This window comes from Otolemur garnettii, unplaced genomic scaffold (genome assembly GCF_000181295.1).
Source record: "Otolemur garnettii isolate 467f Iridium unplaced genomic scaffold, OtoGar3 scaffold00067, whole genome shotgun sequence".
Taxonomy (NCBI): Eukaryota; Metazoa; Chordata; class Mammalia; order Primates; family Galagidae; genus Otolemur; species Otolemur garnettii.
Window position 1 is genome coordinate 9527092 of NW_003852462.1, and position 20696 is coordinate 9547787.

General features: G+C 41.2%; 1 protein-coding gene across 2 annotated transcripts in view; it reads left to right on the top strand.

The window, feature by feature from the left end:
* PRDM2 (PR/SET domain 2) overlaps positions 1-20696 on the top strand; it is a 79680-nt gene that overhangs the window by 19704 nt on the left and 39280 nt on the right. For both annotated transcript variants that reach the window (XM_023515132.1, XM_023515133.1), the window contains exons 4-5: positions 13348-13500; positions 20538-20664. In XM_023515132.1, coding sequence (XP_023370900.1) covers positions 13348-13500; positions 20538-20664 — 280 coding nt within the window. The remainder of the gene's footprint in view (positions 1-13347; positions 13501-20537; positions 20665-20696) is intronic.

The window sequence follows — 20696 nt, forward strand, 5'->3', positions numbered from 1 at the left end:
ACCCTGTTATCTCAGGATTTGACATTTTGAAATTAAAACAGTTGTTTTAATGTGTTCTTTAAAATCGAGAATGTTTTTATTAAAGAGAAAATGTGTTTCCCTGGATGCAGACTGCTATTTACATATGCTTTTGTATTTTGAAACTACTTGGCTGTCCTCAACAATAAATGTCAAATCTGTTTTGTATATTGCCTCGTCCAGGGTGTTTGGCTTTGCAACTAAGACCTTGACTTCCCGTGTGGTGGTCTGTCACTTTCCAGGCTTCCAGATAAACACCAGGAAAGACACTCCGGGGTGGCTGTGAAGGCAACACCATTAGCGTCTTCTCTGTATTTTTGAGAGTAATTTCTGTGTCACTGGGGTATTCAGAATTGGATATATTTAGCACATGGCACATTCATACAGAGGCTTTTAATTTTCCAAAAGTCTTTCATTCCATTAATTTCCTGTTCTCACAACAGTCCTGGAAGAGAGAACAGAGAATTAACATGCTCCTTGGAGAGGAGAAACAGTCAGGAAACAAACTGTCTTTCCCCGTGAGCCCCCATTTGAGAGGCCTATAGATGCAGAATCAGAATGTGTTTGCCCGGTAGATGGGCAATTAGGAAGGTGTCCAGTGCACTGCCTGGCTTCAAAATCCTACTTCTGGCTGTGACTTTAAGCAGGGCACTTAACCCTCTGGGCTCAAAAATTGTCAGTTTTTAAAAAAAATCTTTAAAAAGCTGAGGTAATAAGAAATATTTGATTAGGGTATGTGTGAAAGTAAAATAGGTTGCTCTTGTTGTTCCCTGGTGCATTGTAGGGAAATTCAGCATTTACATTGAACTTAGATTAGATCAGAGGCAAGAGAAGAACGCAGGTTTGTCTGGCTCCAGCATCTATCTTTTTTTTTTTTTTTTCTGGAGACAAGAGTCTCTGTCACCCTGGGTCGAGTGCTATGGTGCCACCATAGCTCACAGCAACCTCAAACTCTTGGGCTCAAGTGATCCTCTCACCTCAGCCTCCCAAGTAGCTGGGACTACAGGCACCTGCCACAGCACCTGGCAAGTTTTTGTGTTTTTAGCAGAGTTGGCGTCTTAATGGGGTCTTGCTCAGGCTAGTCTGGAACTCCTGACCACAAGCCATTCACCCTCCTCGGCTTCCCAGAGTGCTCGGGTTACAGGCGTGAGCCACCGTGCCTGGTCAGAAGCTCTTCGTGTTCTTAAATGAACTCCATGGGGCAAGCCAAGTTTTTAGATGGTGAGGAAAAGCATTCCTATCAGATTATCTGAATTGAATGATGTGTTTTTCACATATTACATATAAAAGCCTATGGATAAAAAGATGGCTTACTGTAAAAAAAAAAAAAAGCCTAAAAATAAAGTGTGTCTAAGAAATGTGTGGGCACTTTCCATCAAGAACTTATGTGGGATTTTGTATATTTGAGGAATGTTATTTTTCTTAATGCTATAAGCAGTGTTTTTTTTTCTTCATTTTACAGAGAACAGTGTTTTTTTAACATGAAAAATATGACAGTTTCTCCCAATAATTGTGAGTTTGTTTCTTGTGAGTCCTTTATAATGCATCTTCTGACTGGTAAGCCAAGAGGCTTTAGGAAGTGAGGATTTACCAGAGAATCATTGTGTTCTGGGCTTTTTTTCAGTGCTTTTGTGATGTAAAGGATCTATTCGTGGGAAAACTGCCTAGCTGGAAAATATTAATTACTAAAGATACTGCCTCATGATTAAAAATTTCTTTATTTTATTATTTTTTTTTATTGTTTGGGATTCCTTGAGGATACAGAGAATTAGGTTATACTGATTGCATTTGTTAGATAAGATGATTAAAAATTTTTTGACCACAAAATTATGCTTCCACATAAATTACCTTTTTAAGTTTAAATGTTTTTCCGAGGGAAACTGGCAGATACACTCACGAGGTTAACACTGATTTATTGAGGATAATGTTAGGGAACCAGAAAATGCTTCTGTTAGTTCTGTGTGTAGAACTAAATTAAACTTAATAGTTTCACCCAATGGAACAGTTTGATGTTGGGCATGTTATATAAATTGTTAGTGGTATTTTTTGTAAATTGGGCTTCATTTGCGTTCAAATTCATAGATAGTATGACTCAGTGGTAGCTTTTTGACAAATTATGATTGGGAATCATGACATATTAGGGACTCAGTTTCCACTCTAAACTTGTTAGCATTCCATTGTTAATGTAAGATGCTTCTTAAACACTGCACTACTACCAGTTTGCAAATCCTTATGACACTGCCAGTTCTTTGTAATCAGGTTTAAAGATTCACTTCTCATTAGAGCTGGCCTTTCCTTCCTGCAACTATAAAAAATCTGGATTTTGGTGGCACCCGTAGCTCAGTGGGTAGGGGTGCCAGCCACATACACAGAGGCTGGTGGGTTTGAGCCTGGCCGGGGCCAGCTAAACAACAATGACAACTGTAATAAAAAAATAGCCAGGCGTTGTGGCGGGTGCCTTAGTCTCAGCTACTTGGGAGGCTGAGGCAAGAGAATCACTTAAGCCCAAGAGTTTGAGGTTGCTGTGAGTTGTGATGCCGTGGTACTCTACCAAAGGTGACAGCTTGACACACTCTCGCTCAAAAAAAAAAAATCTGATCTTATTCAGCTACTTTTGGCTAGAAGGTATTTGGATTTGATACAAAAACCTTTAAGCCTTTTGCTTTCTTAAAAATAGAAGTAGATGGATATGGGCTGGGTGTGGTGGCTCACACCTATAATCCTACTACTCTAGGAGGCTGAGGCCGGTGAATTGCTTGAGCTCAGGAATTTAAGACTAGCCTGAGCAAGAGCAAGATCCTGTGTCTACTAAAAATAGAAAACTAGCCAGGCATTGTGGCAGGCACTTGTAGTCCCAGCTACTCAGGAGGCCGAAGTGAGAAATTTCTTGAGCTCAAGAGTTTGAAGTTGCTGTGAGCTATGATGATGCCACAGCACTCAACCCAGGGTGACAGAGTGAGACTCTGTCTCAACAAAAAACAAAAGTAGATAGATATATAAGTATGCTTATAGTAAAGTATAGGAAGTATAAATTATAATGGATGTATTTTCTCATAAGGAAGAAAAGTGAAAGTTTAGGTAAGACTTAGTCTTTCCCCATTAATTTATTCTACCCCCGGTCTTATCCTCAGACTTGCATCAGAATGACTCTTACTACTGTAACAGAACAAGCTTATCATCAGAATCTCATCTTGGCACTTGTTCTTTCATCAAAGCTCCTAAAATCAGCTTATCTTTTAGCAGCAGGGTCTTAACACCCCAGCCAGAACTCCATTTGAAAGCTAATCTAGGACAAAGTGTTAAATTGCTTTTCTTGAGCCCTTGATTATCTAACCTAGTCTTAAGTCCTCTAAGCTTTCGCAGAAAACATTCTATTAAATCAGAAATAACAGCAGAGAAGCAGTAGAGTATTCACAGGGGGGTGCAGGAAATAGGTTCTCACGAGTGCAGTGTTGTTCACTCAGTCTGGGCCGGCCGGACGCTGCCAGCTGAGACTCAGGACTCTCATGCTTCTCTGGGCCAGCCCCACACGCTGAGTAATCTGCGGCATTTTAAAACCACCTGTGATAAAATCCTTTCCAGATCATTTTTGTGGGTCTGAAATTGCTTCTAATGAACAAAAACTTGGAATTGTTTTAGACTTAATTTCTTAGAGCTGTTTTGTTCATGGGCAAGTTGAGCAGGAAGTACAGATAGTGCCCATCTCCCGCCTGTGCACAGCCCCTCCGCCTGGCTCACCCCGCGCCAGAGTGGTAAGTTTGCTACCATCCCAGGACCCTCGCTGACACCGTGTTATCACCTTGGGGTCCGTATTTACATTAGGGTCACTCTCAGTGCTGTCTGTTCTAACAAGTCTGTTTTAAAACTTAAAATTAATACGTACTCAGTGCAAAATAATATAAACAATACAGAAAATGTTTAAGTGATTTTTACTTTCTTGTATATGTAAGAGGTATCTCAGGACTGTGTGGAATACTTCTCTCCACTGGCCCCACACATGCTGAGTAATCCGTGGCGATATAAAACCGCCTCTGATAAAATCCTTTGACATTTTATATCTTATATATATCAGAACGCCTACCATCCAGCTGTAATCACTGTGACCGTCTGCCTGAACATAACTCTGCTTCTCTGCCTCTGTTTTCCTTCTGTTCCTCAGACACAGGTACATACACAAATACCATATATAGAAATTGATGCGGTTGAGATCAAATAGTACACGCAGCTTTGTAATGTGCTTTTTTCTTTCACTATACTATTGACATAGCCATGCCAGCTGTGTATTTACATCATTATTTCTTATGCTTACCCAGAATTCCATTGTATGCCATTCATGATTTATTTAAGCAGGCCCTGTGTTAGACATTTAAACAGTTTTAATCTTTCATGATTATAAATAATTCTTCAAAGTATAAAGCTCACTATATATAAATGTATGTGCTGCTGCCTTATCTGATTATCTTCTCAAGATAAATTTCTTGATGTATAAATGTGAAGTCAAAAAGTTATATACATTTTACTCTTTAATAAATTTTGCCACCACCCTTCAGAAGGATCTGTACTAATTTAATTTACATAACCACTGAGAGTCCATATTTCTTCCTAGACCCTAAAAACCCAGTATTGTTCATCTTTTTAATAATTTAAGAAAATTCATTCTCAAAGATGAAAACTAATAGTTCACCAGTTCTGTTTTGCATTTTATTCATTTAGGGAACAAGTCAGAAGGATGAGGGGAAGAAGTAGAAGTTTATATCAGTTAAAATTGATAGAGAAATTGTCACTTTATAGTGAAAAGACTTTAATGTAATTTTTTTAAGGAAGTGAAAGCTTTTAGCCATCCACAATGTTAGGATAAAATATTAACAAGTGAGTCTGTAAGACCTTGCTATCTCAGTTCTTCTAATTTCATACTATTTGTAAGTTAAAATTATAGGCAGGAAGAAAAAGACAGAAGGATGGGCTCGGTGGCTCAAGCCTGTAATCCTAGCAGTCTGAGAGACCAAGGCAGGTGGATTGCCTGACCTCATGAGTTCGAGATCAGCCTGAGCTAAGAGTGAGACTCTGTTTCTAAAACTTAGCCAGGTGTTGTGGTGGGTACCTGTAGTCCCAGCTACTTGGGAAGGGGAGGCAAGATGATCGCTTGAGCCTAAGAGTTTGAGGTTGCTGTGAGCTCTGATGCCGTGGTACTCTACTGGGGGTAAGAAAGCAAGACTTTGTCTCAAAAAAAAAAAGGAAGAAAAAGAGTAGTGAAGTCAACCGACTAATTCTGCAGAATTTTTTTTTTCTTTTCTTTTTGAAACAGAGTCTTGCCTGGGCTAGAGTGCCCTGGCTTAAGCCTAGCTCACAGCAACCTCCAATTCCTGGGCTCAAGTGATCCTCCTACCTCAGCCTGCCGAGTAGCTGAGACTGTAGGTACCAGCTTCCATGCATGGCTAATTTTTCTGTTTCTGGTAGAGATAGGGTCTCACTTTGTTTAGAATGGTCTTGAACTTCTGGTGTCAGGCAATCCTCCTGCCTTGGCCTCCTAGAGTGCTAGGATTACTAGTGTAAGCCACCGTACATGGCCAGAATATTTTTTCTGAAAGCAGTACTCAACTCTCACTGATACTTTCCAACTACTAAACCACAGGGAAAGGCCTGTACTGCCAGGGAAATCCACCCTGCTGCCTGTTGTTTTACAGCCCTGGAGTTAAGAATGGTTTTTACATTTTAATTTTAATTTCTTTTTTTTTTTTTTTTTTGAGACAGAGTCTTACTTGTTACCTTCAGTAAACATTGCACCAATACAGCCTTTTTCTTTCTTTCTTTTTTTTGAGACAGAGTCTCACTTTGTTACCCTTGGTTGAGTGCCATGGCATCATAGCTCACAGCAACCTCAAATTCTTGGGCTCAAGCAATCCTCTTGCCTCAGCCTCCCGAGTAGCTGGGACTACAGATATCTGCCACAACTCCAGGCTATTTCTTTTCTTTTTTTTTTTTTTTGAGACGAGGTCTTGCTGTGGCTCAGGCTGGTCTTGAACTCATGCGATCAGGCAATCCACCTGCCCTGGCCTCTCAGAGTGCTAGGATTACAGGCACACGGCCTGAATTGGTTGTTACAGAAGCAGCTAACCAGTCACATTCTTCTCACAGGAATTGCAGGATAGATGTTGAAGTACAGAGAAGTAAATCAATCCTTTTGAACAGGTTGGTTCTGAGTACAGGTTAACCTGTTGGAAATGTTTTATTAGAGAGTTTATTTGTTTGCTCATTTAATACCTATTTGTTAAGCTTTTAACCACGTACCTGGCACTGTCCTAAGTTCTGGAACACTAAGGTTAGCATATGACTTTGGTAGTGCTGTAAACTACTGGCAGTAAGTAATGGAGCTTTTTATTTTGGGGATAAAGGAATGCTATGAATGGCCTCCATCTCTCCACATGTGAGAAATCAGAGTTGCAGGTGGCTGGCTTGCTGTTTCAGGTGCTGTTCCTGGAGTTGGGCTGGGAGCCCGTGTTCCTTGGTTGCCTGTTTAGTCCACGTCCCTTCAGTGAAGCACAGAGATGGTTACATTTTTTTGCATTGTGAGCCCTTTTGAGAATCTCCTCAGAAAAATATAAGTGTCCATATACATAAAACATTTTCCATATTATTTCTAGGACTGTATGGAATTCTTAAAAATGTATGGTCCAAACATAGAATTTTTGATTTAAGAGTACGAGTACATTGTTCATCCAATGGGTGTTGATTGGCGCCCACTATGAACCAGTGAACATTTGTCGGGCATCTGTTTTGGAGAGATTTTCCAGAAACATTTGTGTCATTTATCACAATTTAAATTGTGTAATTTAGGTATAAAATCTGGCCAGAGTAATTTCAAAAAAGAGGGTCCGTGAGTGTGGCTTACCTGGTAGAGTTGGAGATTAGACTGGGCTTCGAGGGTTGAGAGGCCAAGCTATTTTCTAAATTTGTATCTTCGACTCGCTTATAAAAGTAACCTGGGTATTGGGAGATGTCTTCTGACAGGTAGATTTATTGTAGTAAAAAGTTCCATTGTCAATTAGTGATAGATTCTTTTTATTTTCCTTATTCTAGAATCTTCAGAACTTTGTAGAATACGGGACGCAGTAGAGTAGTTCTGGAAGGAAGGCTTTGAGCTCAAGTAATCTGAGGGGTGAGGTAGTTGATAGTGAAGATCCATTTTGTCTGTAGTCACTGGAATGTTAATTGTAAGGGTGGCAGTTACATTCTGTAACTAAAAGTCATCTGAAATTTGAACATGCTAGGAAGGTATAGTATTTTCTAGATAGCAGCGTTAATGACATTCTTTGTAACTTGGAAAGCCCTAACTTTTACTAGATATTTTTATTGAAATGGTTTTATACTAAAGTTAGGCTATCCTTTTTTCCTTTTATTTTCCCTGTTAAGTAAGGGTAGGATACCTCATAGATTTATTTGACTACAGATTAGATGATGTGTATGAAATTAGCTGTTATGGACAACTCTGGCTCAGTAAATATTAACTTGAACCTGAATATCAGAGAAGAAAATTTGAATGATCACTTAGGTGATAAAAACATCCTTTTGATAGTTGAGTACATTATAAAAGAGAATCAGCTAAAACTTATTCCTTGTATGTAATTGTATGTTTGTACTCATTAACTGTTTGAGGTGATGGATATTTTAGATACTCTAATTTGATCATTACACATTGTATGTACATATCAAAATATCACATGTACTTCATAAATAGGTACAATTATTACGTACCCATAAAAGATTTAGAAAACCTATATGCTATAGACATTTTTCCTCATCAGTAAATGTCAAGATTACCAACTAAATAATACCTTCATTTTGCCTCAGAATTTCTTTCTTTCCTAATGTTGGAGAATAGGGGCTGTATTTGGAACCAAAAAAATTAGAATGGTAATGGGGAAAGGCATAGGTCCCAGGACTGACTTCGGAGAGCTGGGTCAAGGTTTACCAGTGGACACTCATTGGAGGGAAATACGGGCCTGCTGTCCGTCTTTCAGGCATAGACAGGGGAAGCGGGATGTAGGGTATAGATCATACACTGGAAATTCAACAAGCCAGATCCCCAGGAAATGACGATATGGCAAGGAGCCTCAGTCAGGATGGACAAACTAAAGCAGGAGCCAGGGCCTTCAAGAGAGCTGCTGTCGTCACCATTGTTTCAGAACCCAGGTGTCATGCAGTGGAGGGGAGTCCAGAGGACAGTGGTGGAGATGGTTTTACTGCTGTAGACTGTGATGTGTGGGGGCTGCTTTGGGTGAACATAAGACTTCTCTCAACATGAGAGTCAGTATCAGGTTTCTTCATTCCATGTCTTAATTCCTGAATCATTTCCGTCACAGTAAGTTGGTTATTGCAAGTTAAGGTTGGCTGAGGACCTTGTAGGTGAACAGTTGGCATTAGAATGTTGGTAGTTGCATTAATTGAATGAGAATTGTTTTTAAATTACAAATTTGAATTATTACATGCATAACGTATCAAGTAAATAATAAGGAGGGCCATAAGTAAAACCATCCTGACTTCTGTCTCCCAATGTAACTGTTTGGTATCTTCTTTGCAAACCTTTCTCTATAGGGCATGAAGATTTAAGTTTGAATGCTGGATTTTAATTGGCATGTGCTAAAATTTGAATTTAGGTTATTTTATCACCATTTCAAAATGACTGGATTAAATTGAATAGAAATTGGGTGGTATGAAAATAACATTTTGCTTGGCAAAGAGTTCCTACTCAGCCTGCATTTGGCAGTAAAGGCAGAAAGGAGGTAGGGCCTAGGGGGACAGTCCAGGGGAGGTCAGGTCTGGAGAGGAAGGGTTTGGAAAGAGGGAAGAGAGAAAGGTAAGTTGAGAACCCCTCTTAGCAGGAAAGAAGCACAAGTTCCCCCTTTCTTTATTTGCATATCTATTTTATTCTGGTGTGGGGAGAAATGAGGGCACCAGGTTTGAATCCTGGCTCTGATTATGGTGACTTGGTTATTCTGCTGAAGTTACCAACCTTCCATAAATTTTCTCATTTAAAAAGGGGGTGTTACTGTATAGATTCTTAGAAAGGCTAAACGGAATAACAGAAAGCATCTAGCTCAGTGCTTGGTGTCGTGGCACCTCTCGTTCTTCAGTTCCTTCTGAGTGGGGATTGGGAATCTTGACAGTTAATTTGGCAAAATTGTTTTATAATAGTACATAATCAGGCATTCTTGCCTTCTTAAAAGGGACTGTTCCATAGATTGGATCAGGAAAAATCATTGATCACACGGCAGTATTTCTCTTTGGGCTCAAGTCAACTGAGCATTTCTTGGCCCCTGTGACAATCTGTTTTTGTTTTTTTTTTTTTTTTTTTGAGACAGAGCCTCAAGCTGTCCCCCTGGGTAGAGTGCCGTGGCATTACAGCTCACAGCAACCTCCAACTCCTGGGCTCAAGCGAGTCTCCTGCCTCAGCCTCCCAAGTAGCTGGGACCACAGGCGCCCGTCACAACGCTCGGCTATTTTTTTGGTTGCAGCCGTCATTGTTGTTTGGCGGATCTGGGCTGGGGATTCGAACCCGCCACCTTAGGTGTACGTGGCTAGCGCCTTAGCCGGTTGAGCTATAGGCGCCGAGCCCCCTGTGACAATCTGGAAGTGGTTCCATTGCATGTCATTTGTTACCTGCCTTTCCATTGTCTTAGTCTGAAAGGAAGAGGTTGTGGTTATTTGTCCACTGTTTTCTCACTACCCTCAGCTGATGGTGTGTGGCACAGTGCAGTCTTGTAATTTGTAGTTAAGCATAATTATTTTATTTTGGAAATTAGTTTTATGTGTCAATCACTGAAATTAATTTGATTGGAAACCAAGGTTGACCAACTAAGATGGGAATTGTAGAAAAACATGTTTTCTTCCCCGTCCTTAAATATAAATTCTTAATAAAAACAAGAAAGCTATATACTTAAAAGAAAATGTATGTGGAGAATGAGGAGAAAGATTTTAGTTTAGCAACATCAGTGGACCTTGAGTGCCTTCGTTCAAATTTAGGTTTGCTCTTCTCACCCCTTTTTTTAGTGGAGGGGGAAGAGGTGGCGTCTCCCTCTGTCACCTAGGCTTTAGTGCAGTGGTGTGATCCAAACTACCTGGAGTGTCCACCTTCTAGGCTCAAGCGATCCTTCCACCTCAGCCTCTAGATTACCTGGGACTATCGGTGTGCACTGGTTAATTAAAAAACAATTTTGTAGATATAGCACCCTCATTATCTTGCCCTGGCTGGTCTCAAACTCCTGGCCTGGAGTATTTCTCCCACCTTGGCCTCACCTCGGATTACAGGCATGAGCCACTGCATCTGGCCCCACCTCCCTTTTCTGCTGTATAGATGTAGAAATAGATGTATTTCTAATTAATGGAAGAAACACCCAGATTAAAAAAAAAGGAAATAAAAATTATGGATTACCCCACTTCTCAGAGAATAGCATTAGTGATGTATTTATATTTTTGTGTTCAGATCATTTTTCTCTTTATATACTTTTATACTAAAAATAAAAATGATTAATCTATACTTTTTATAAATGGCTTTATTCAGTCATCAGTGTATTATAAGATATCTCAATGCTGATAAATGTGTTCCTCCAACGTTTGTGTTATCTTTTTTTTGAGACAAAGTCTCATTATGTCGCCCTCGGTAAATTGCTGTGTGTCACAGCTCACAGCAACCTCAAACTCCTGGGCTCAAGCGATTCTCTTGCCTCAGCCTCCCACGTAGCAGGGACTACAGGTGCCTGCCACAACGCCCGCTTATTTTTTGTTGCAGTTGTCATTGTTGGTTAGCTGGCCCAGGTTGGATTCAAACCTGCCACCTTCGGTGTATGTGGCTGGCACCGTAACCACTGTGGTATGGGCGCTGAGCCTGTTCTCTTATAATAATAGAAATAATGTGTATTTAGTTTATGGGAAACACTTCCTAGAGAATATAGAAATATATAACAGAAAATAAAAATTCTCACATCATCTAATTTTCATTTATAGTACTTTTAGTATCTTCCTAGGTTTCAGCTCTCTGGATGGATCATAATTTACTAAGCTAATTCCATATTGCTTCCCAATTAGCCATGAATTGGAAACAGTTTGTAGTAAACCAGACTACTATAAACATCTTTGTATATACATCTGGGTGCAGTTGCCCGATGATCTCATTAGAATAAATTACTGCAAGTGAGCAAGTTGGTTAAAGTGTATTTTTATTTTAAACTTTTTTTTTTTTTAGTTTTCTCCCAAAATATTCTGTCAGTTTGTTCTCTGATCAGCAGTGTTTGGGAAATCTTTTTCTCAGACCTTTTCCATTCTTTCCCCCCCCCAAAACAATTTTTGCCAGTTTGGTGGGTAAAAATTGTTTTAATTTAAAATTACATTATTCAGTTTAACATTTTTTTCCACAATGTTTTGGTTATGTGTATTCCTGTATGCATTATTTGTTTGCCTATTTTTGAACTCTTTGTTTTTTTCTGTAAAACTTTTCTTTTTGCACATTGGTCAGTGTGACTTAGAAGATACCTTTGTCTCTTTTGAAACCAAATGAGCTATGCATAAAGAAAGAATTCACTCAACTGGAACATTTTGCTTTGTGCAAAGGTCTAGACCTAAGAGCCAGGAAGTTCCTGGGCAGCCTGTGTTGTTATCCTGAGGCAGGTGGATAGACAGACTGTGGCTGCCTTTGAACTAGTGAGGTTTTGTGGCAGCCACCTCTGTGCTTGTCTGTGCACCTCATCAATCTGTGTAACTGTGCCAGTATTTGGGTGTGGTGTGTGTGGGACTCTGCCATCCGCTGTGATCAATCAAAACACTTTTCATCCATGAGCTCGGTGTCAGTGGGATGAATACCTGTGTAAGTTGCTGTGTATAGATATTCTCCCTGGTGCTATGATGATTAAAGAAAGTCACTGCAAAGCACCTTCTGTCATGAACTCGTCATGTGCCAGGTGCTCATTAGATGGTGACCATCCGGTCATTTAACCAGGATGGTCAAGGGAGTCACTCGTAAACAGAGGTCAAGCAGATCTCCATTTAAGTCCATCTCCATTACATGTAAGAAGGTGACTTGGGGAAAGTTACTTAATTCTTGAGCTTCAACTTCCACATGTTGAAAGGAGGGAGGATTATAAACCGGCTACAGTGAGTTAAACGAAATAATCTGTCAGGCATGTGGCATCATGCTGTTGTCTGACTCCCAACGGGAGGAAAGTGCTGTTAGTGCCCAGGACCATGGGTGCTTCACACTGGCTGTCACCGGCTCGGACACCTGCACATGCCCAGCAGAGTCCTCATTGTCAGCTGGGGAGGGAGAGCTTTGTTCCAGAAGGGAAGGTGTAATAGAGAAAGGGGGTAATGTGAGTAGGAGAGGGAAGAAGGGTGACTGGCAAAGTCATAGGGAAGAAATGGAAGCATCTAGAGTCTTTTCTTTTCTCCTAAAAAGAAAGTAAAAGACCCATTTCTTTTGCTCAGCACATCTGTCACCAGTTGATTCTGCAGTTCTGTTTCAGTGTCTATGTGGGTGATTTTGGGGAAATAAAATATGTACACATATGTATGCATAAACAGCATTATAGTTAAAATAGTGGCTACATAGATATTCACTAAAATGAAAAAATGATAAGTGCTAGGAGCATCGGGATTGATTGATCCAGCATGGCTGGTGGGAAAAGCGATTTGCAAGAGTAGATTTGATCTGACTCCTGAAAGAGGTTGAGTGTTTGATTCCTTCTTTTTTGCAGGGCACTGATATTTCCTAGAGTATGTTCCATTGCACCTTAGTCATGACAGATGATCTGGATAGAGCTGACCACTGAGTTTGCAAAAGCAAGCATCATACTCTGTCACCCATGTGGCTGGTTCACAATGTGTGGTCACTTCCGGAAGTCCCTGTTAGCCCTGCCAGAAAGGGACCTGTGGAACTGCATAGCCCAGGACTGGCAGAACAACCCAGAAAACTTGGGATTTGGGTCCTGCTAAACACGGCTACGAGCTCAGTTCTCTTCTTTAAGAAACATAGTTGTCACTTGTCTCTGTATTGGTAAAGCATTTGGAGATCATTAAGCATATTAACCATAGTTCTTTTAAGTTTAGGGGAAAAGAATAAACATGCCCAGTAGAAAAATAATGAGAATTATACAGTTTTGGATTTCAGTTTTCACCTTGTGTTTTTCTTTTCTCTGCTGCTTATTTTTGTTTTGGTGAAATGCTTTCTAGAATATTTGCATATAATGAAAAAGAATTATCTTAAAAGTTGAAAATAGAAACACTTTAAAGATAATTTGTATTTTAACAAAAGCATTTTTTCCCCCCATTCCCGTTCCCAAGGTGTATTACCCCAATTTGGGATGGATGTGCATCGATGCCACTGATCCAGAGAAGGGGAACTGGCTGCGCTATGTGAATTGGGCTTGCTCAGGAGAAGAGCAAAATTTATTTCCGCTGGAAATCAACAGAGCCATTTACTATAAAACTTTAAAGGTAACAGTGTTAGAATTAGTTTGCTGTCGCTTTGCCTGTGGTTTTCTAAATGCTGTCCTTAGTCGTGACTGACAATCATGACTTTTCAGACCTTGAAAGGATTATGTCTAAAAGTGGCTCATGCACATGCTCGGGGTTCTGTTTTAAGTATATGGTGGCCACTGCTTCGTGCATGTCAAGGAACTAAAGCCTGAAGATGGTGTTAAGTAATTACATGCTGCATTGCTATAGATACTGATGAGTTTAGCTTGTGGCAGCTGCTTCCCTCCTCCTCAGGCACAGAGGCATGAGGAGCTGTGTGACTGGCAGATCTAGCCAACTGTGAGAAACTATCAGTAGCGACGGTGGGTCTGTGCTAACGGCAAACACGGTCTTAGTCTTCAGCATCGATGCAGCCTCGGATGAGCTTTGCTTTTCTCTTGATTTTACTCAGAATAGAAATGGAACAGAACATGTTTTCTTCCTTCTGCCAAATTTTTCTTTGGAGACGATGTTAATTGTTGAAATGAAAGTCACATTCTGGGGTTGGTAGTGAGGTTACAGAGAGGGCTCAGGCATGGTCATGTGAGGAAGCCCTGAGCACTGCCCCTCTGTCCCTGGCCACTGGCACGTTCTCTAGGCACCTTCTCTGGGAAGATGAATTTGCACATTATTCACGGAAACGCTCTAAGGCAGAATCTTGATTCCATAAAGATGGCGGTTGCTTTTTGCAATAGATGTATTTGCTAAAATTGCCATAAGGCAAATTTGTCTTTATTCACTTGTTTCTATTAAAAATGTCATAGCTTGGGGGACAGTCCCTGACAAAAAAATATCTCCATCAACTTGAACAATGTGGATGAGCAGAACATTCTAAGATGGTGGCCAGCTCTGCAAGCATATGCTGAGTTTTGTGAGTGTGGTAGCAGTAGGACTTAGGGAAGTTGAGTTAACAGGTAGCTATTTAATTGTCTTGTGCTGCTTTTGCCTTGACATTGTTCTTGCTTCCCATGCCCAAAGGAAATTTGTGTGTGTGTGTAAGTGTGTGTGGTATTTTTTCTCATTTAAGATTTTAAAAATCTTGTTTTCCATTTTTGTTCAGCTGGATTGTGGTTCATGCTTTTCTCCTGGGTATTACTGTATAATTTTGTTATTCTGAAGTTCGAATTTGGATTGAAAATTTGATAAAAGGATTCATTGTTTCTCAAGTTGATTTAAAGTGAGAGAGAGATCTAGTTGAATCAGCCAGGTAGAATTCTGGTATAGAGGAAAACACCTGCTAGGAGATGAATAGGAGACAATCAGGGTAGTAGGAATGATGTTTGGAGGGAGTAGGAATGGGAGCCCAGGAGATGTTAGGGGACTACAATTCTTTCCTTAGACTTCAAGTTAAAATGTGTTCATCTCTAATAGCAAATTTGCGGGGACATCAAGAAGCAAGGTAGAATAGCGGTTGGGAGAGTGTACTGTGAGGCTAGACTGCTGGGTAAGATCTTGCCTAGCTTTGTGATCCAAGGCAAGCTGGTGTGACTTTACTAGCTGGGTAACCTGAGTTAAGTCCCCTTTCTCTGTGCCTCAGTTCCCTGTTGTAAGATACAGGTAATTCTAGTATCTACCTTATAGGGTTGTTAGGATGGTTTGCATGAGTTGTATTGATAGGCCCTAGCACCCAGTAAGTGCTGATAGATGATAGTGGTTATTTTTGGCAAGGTGGTGCAGTGTTGTGGGCCGTTGTGGGGACTTGGAGCACTTTGTCTTGTGAGCAGACTGTTTTGGCTTCAAGATGTGTGACCATGTGAAGTTACTTAATCTCTCTGTGTCTTGGTTTCCTCACCTGTAAAAATGGAGGTAATCGTAAAACTTGAGTTCTGCAGTTACTGAGAAGGTTAAACAAGCCAATATAATAAGGTTCTCTGAATAGGCCATAGTCTGATGTAAGGACTCGAAGTGTTAACTAGCTATCCTACTGCTATTCTTTTTACTCATCTTTGTCCAGAGTAACATAATTCTGCTTTTTGCAGACCTGCCCCCGTCCTGACCTTTGGTATTTCTCTAGTAATGCCCAGGCCTTTTAGATGCCTTACGAGTGGTTACCTAACTGTGTTCTTGCAGATCGTGTTCTATGGGCTGGACTTCGTAAATCCATCACATGTGACGTTCTCTGGGCTCTGTTTCCTTCTCAACTTATTATCCCACCCACATAATTGGGAAATCTCAGCATTGGTTTTGTTTGTAGTTTGATTAAAAATAGTTTTTAAGTTTTTGAAAGTTAACTGTTAAGCCTGCTGTCCATTCATCTGTTCATTAGTTTGAGAGATATTTATCAAGTATCTACTTTGTACCAGTTATTCTCCTATAGCAGTGAATAGGACAGATAAGGTGTCTGGTCTCTTGGAACTGTCATTTTAAGGGGAAGGAGGCAGATATAGTCAAGTAAATACATAAACAGAATAATTTCAGATGATGACAAGTGCATTGGAGAGAATAAAATTTGATAGAGCGAGATTAGGTCAGGGAAGGCTACTCTGCTTTCTTCTAAGAAAAGACATTAGAAATCCTTTCTCTAAAATAGGAAGGAGCCAGCCACTCAGGGAGCTGCAGGAATAGCCCAGGAGGACGGGCTGGGAGAAGCAAGGGACTGAAGAGTAGTAATAAGCTAGTTTTTTTGTTTGTTTGCTTTTAAAGGAGTAGAAGAAAGGCTAGGGTGGCTGGATAGAGGAGAGGAATCTTGGAGATGAGATAGTGGCCAGATTAGGTGGAGTTTGGTGGTCCATCAGGAGAAGGATGAGTTTCAGTCTTTTTTTTTTGAGACAGGAGCCTCAAGCTATCCCCCTGGGTAGAGTGCTGTGGCATCACAGCTCACCGCAACTTCCAACTCCTGGGCTCAAGCGAGTCTCCTGCCTCAGCCTCCCCAGTAGCTGGGACCACAGGCGCCTGCCACAATGCCTGGCTATTTTTTTTGGTTGCAGCCGTCATTGTTGATTGGCGGGCCCAGGCTGGATTCGAACCCGCCACCTTGGGTATATGTGGCTGGCGCCTTAGCCACTTGAGCCACAGGCGCCTAGCTGAGTTTCAGTCTTAAGTCCAGATCATCTGTAGGAGACTTGAGGCTGGAATCTGACCTCTGACTTTTTTTGTTTTTTTTTTTTGGAGACAGAGTCTCACTATCTTGCCCTTGGCAGAGTACCATGGCCTTGCAGGTCATAGCAATCTCTATCTCTTGGGCTTAAGCAGTTCTCTTGTCTCAGCCTCCCAAGTAGCTGGGACTACAGGTGCCCGCCATAACGCCTGGCTATTTTTTGCTGCAGTTGTCATTGTTGTTTAGCTGGCCGGGCAGGGATTGAACCGGCCACCGTTGGTATATGTGGTTGGCACCATAACCACTGTGCTACAGGCATCGCTCCTGACCTCTGACTTTTATAAGATCATGCGAGGAGCTAGATTGTGTGTGGTAGGAGTGGACATACTCTGTGAGTTCTGATCATTCACTCAATCTTCTAAGATTCCTGAAAAGTGTCAGGAATTTTTTCTTACCTTAGTGTCAGGAATATCAGAACCTTGCTTCTTCCTGACTGGTTTGATAACATTTTACGTTTATAGTGTATATACTGCTATTTACAGAAAAGATATGCTTGATTCTATAAAGTCTGTCCAAACCCAGAGGAAAATTTGGAAGAGTTTAAAGTCTTTTTTGTTATTTTTTCTTTAACATCAAAATGTATTTAAAAAGATCATTTGGGCTTTTGACTTTACTTTTTTTTTTTTGAGACGGAGCCTCAAGCTATCCCCCTGGGTAGAGTGCCATGGCATCACGCTCACAGCAACCTCCAACTCCTGGGCGCAAGCGAGTCTCCTGCCTCAGCCTCCCAAGTAGCTGGGACTACAGGCGCCCGCCACAACGCCTGGCCATTTTTTGGTTGCAGCCGTCATTGTTTGGTGGGCCCGGGCTGGGGATTCGAACCCGCCACCTTAGGTGTATGTGGCTGGCGCCCCAGCCGCTTGAGCCACAGGCGCCGAGCCTGACTTTACTTTTTTAAAACATAGATTTGTAGTTCCTTTCTTTAAGGGCATAGTTTTTCTTTTCTTCTTAATGTGACTTAAAAAATGCTAAGCAGTACAGAAGAGAAAAACAGTACAGTACAGAGGAAAACAAGTCTTGATTTAAAAGATCTATTCTTTTCCTTTTCACAAAGGTCTGCTCTTGGTGTAGCTGTTCTAATGTAAATTAGGAAGCACATATAGCTCCATGATGTAATAACTGTCTCGGCTGCTAAGAATTTTGCAAGCTGTTCAGCAGCTAACCAAATAGGTTCTCTTGATCTAGTGCTTTACCAGCTCATTAGCCTTTTAGAAATTTTATATTAGATTTGCGGTACAAACAGATTCTGGTGTGTTTTCATATTGTGTGTTTTGCACAACAAAAGAATAGCTTAGGATGTGAGTGCCTTCCTAAGGTAAGAGTTTGTGCCGGTATTGAACTTTGCCACTTGCTAGTACAGTTAGCCCTGCACCGATGACTTGCAGTGGAATGAATGTGGAAACTTCAGCTCTTATTCTTAGAGGTATCTTGAAAATGTCCGGCGGTGTCTTCCGGCCAGTTTTCTGGTCGTGCTGTTCTGGCTGGGAATATATTGGGAATTCACTTTCCCGTGCTCTTTTTTGGTTTTATTTTTTATGTTTCTGAGAACCCTAGTCATTTCAAATCAAATTGTTTGATACCACCATTTCATAAATATGTGGCTTATAACAAAAGATAGAGAAACAAACTATACATTTGGAATTCACATCTAGAAGTAGTTTGTTTTAAAATAAGCTATTCTTTCAACAGAAACAGATTGGCTATCAGAATGCCAAAAGTCATCTGTGATGGCTGTTTTAACTCATTAATCTTTTCTATATCACATGGTTTTGGTTTAAGTTTATATTGGTTCAAATATTAGAAAATGGTAAGTTTTGGCCATCTATGCAAGGGTTGGAGGAAGCAAAGGAAAGAGTGGTTGGTTCTTTTAAAGAGTTTAGAATATTTTGAAATTTGGGTTATATAAACAGTGGTAGTTCTGTAGAGAATGAAATGAAGTAGTATTTACTCTTAAGGGTTTTATCTAGACTAGGAGGTAAGTTGAAGTGAGGAACTATTACGTTTCTGAACTGACCTCTGAGGTGGAATTTCCCTTCCCCCACAAAAAATAGGATCATTCTCTTACATAACCGCAGTACAATGACCAAAATCAGGAAGCTACCACCAACACATTATTTTATTAGCTAATTTGTGTAGTTGACTCAAATTTTGTTGGTTGTTCTCATCATGTACCTATAGGAAAAGAGAACTCTGGCCACATTCAGTTGTCACATCTCATCAGTCTCCTTAGCATGGGCGGTGCTTTTGTCTTTGCAGCTGTAACCTTTCAGTTTATTTATTTATTTATTTATTTAATTTTTTTTTTTGAGACACAGCCTCAAGTTGTTGCCCTGGGTAGAGTGCTGTGGCGTCACAGCTTACAGCAACCTCCAACTCCTGGGCTTAAGCGTTTCTCTTGTCTCAGCCTCCCAAGTAGCTGGGACCTCAGGCGCCCACCATAATGCCCAGCTATTTTTTGGCTGTAGTTGTCATTGTTGTTTGGCAGGCATGGGCTGGATTTGAACCCGCTAGCTCTGGTGTATGTGGCTGGTGCCTTAGCTGCTTGAGCTACAGGCGCTGAGCCTACCTTTCAGTTTTGAGAACTGGCCACTTAGCTTATAGAATATCTCAAAGTTTACATTTCTTTTATGTTTCATCATGATTAGGTTCTGTCTTTGTATTTGGGGCAGAAATCTTCTAGAAGTGGTGCTTTGTTCTCCTCTGTGCATCATATCAGGAGGCATATGGTGAAGATTTGTCTCATTACAGATGCTGTTTTTTCCTTTGTAATTAATAAATATTTTATGGGGAGATATTTCGAGACTATGCAAATAGTTACTCAATTTGACCTACATCATCCATTGACAATTCTTGCCTGAATCGATTATTACTACGATGATTACCAAATGGTGATTTTCTAATTCCATCTTTTCTGTTTTTACTTATTAGTTGGGATCTTCTTTAAGGAAAAGCTTTCCTTTTTATTTACTCCTTTTCTCATGGATTCTTATTCAGTGGGGTTTAGAGAGAATTTTACTTTTATTAATACCCTGGAAACTTTTTGAACAGATGAAGCATTGCTAGAGAAACCAATAAGCCATTTCCCCATTTAGGGGTCTAAACTTTGCACTCTGTTTTTTCTTCAGTTTCTTGTTCTAGGTGTAATCCTTACGATGATGGCGTATGCACTCATTACTCCCAGTCATACATAACTGTCAAGAATTTAGTATTTTAGGAACATAATACACGGGAGATATTTCTTTCATATTTAAACATATGTGAAATCTTGATGTTTGGTACAAAGGGCCAGGCAGTGAACTCTTTTACACAAAGCGGAGCAGGTTGGTGGCAATGCCTAGATAATGCCCTGTCCTCGGCGCTGCCTCCTTTTAGCATTTCAGTGATATAAATAGCGGCACATTTACAAACGTGCAGTGGCATATAGTTCTGCCTTGTTACCATGCTTAACTTGCTCTTGGAATCTGAAACGTGCGCTGGTAATTATCTTTCAGCGTCCCGCTTTCCATGCCGCCTGCTTCTTTTTAATTATGCTTTAAATTTCTCATCAACTTAGATTTCAGGGGCAAAATGGTTCCATGTTTTATTTTTTCTTCTGCGTGGGTAGTCATGAGGCTGCGAATGGCAAGATGTGACAGCGCCCGGCAGTTCGAGTATAAACCGACGGGCTTCCAGGGGCTGCGGGTGGCCGGCCTGTGCGTCCGCGCGCCTCCGCCGCTAGCGGGGGCCTCCTTCCAGCGGGGTCCGGCGGCGCGCCGGCCTGCGCCCCAAGGGTTAAGGAGCCCTTCCTGCCGGCCGGCCGCGCGCGGCGCCCACAGCTGTTTGCCATCGGCGCCGCTCCCGCCCGCGGCCCGGCGCGCCCCGCCCCCGTCAACAACCGCCGTTCTGATTGGCTCGGCGCTTGTCTCTTCTCTCCCCGCAGCCAATCGCGCCGGGCGAGGAGCTCCTGGTCTGGTACAATGGGGAAGACAACCCTGAGATAGCAGCTGCGATTGAGGAAGAGCGAGCCAGCGCCCGGAGCAAGCGGAGCTCTCCGAAGAGCCGGAAAGGTAGGAGCCCCCCGGCCCGGCCCGCGCGGCCC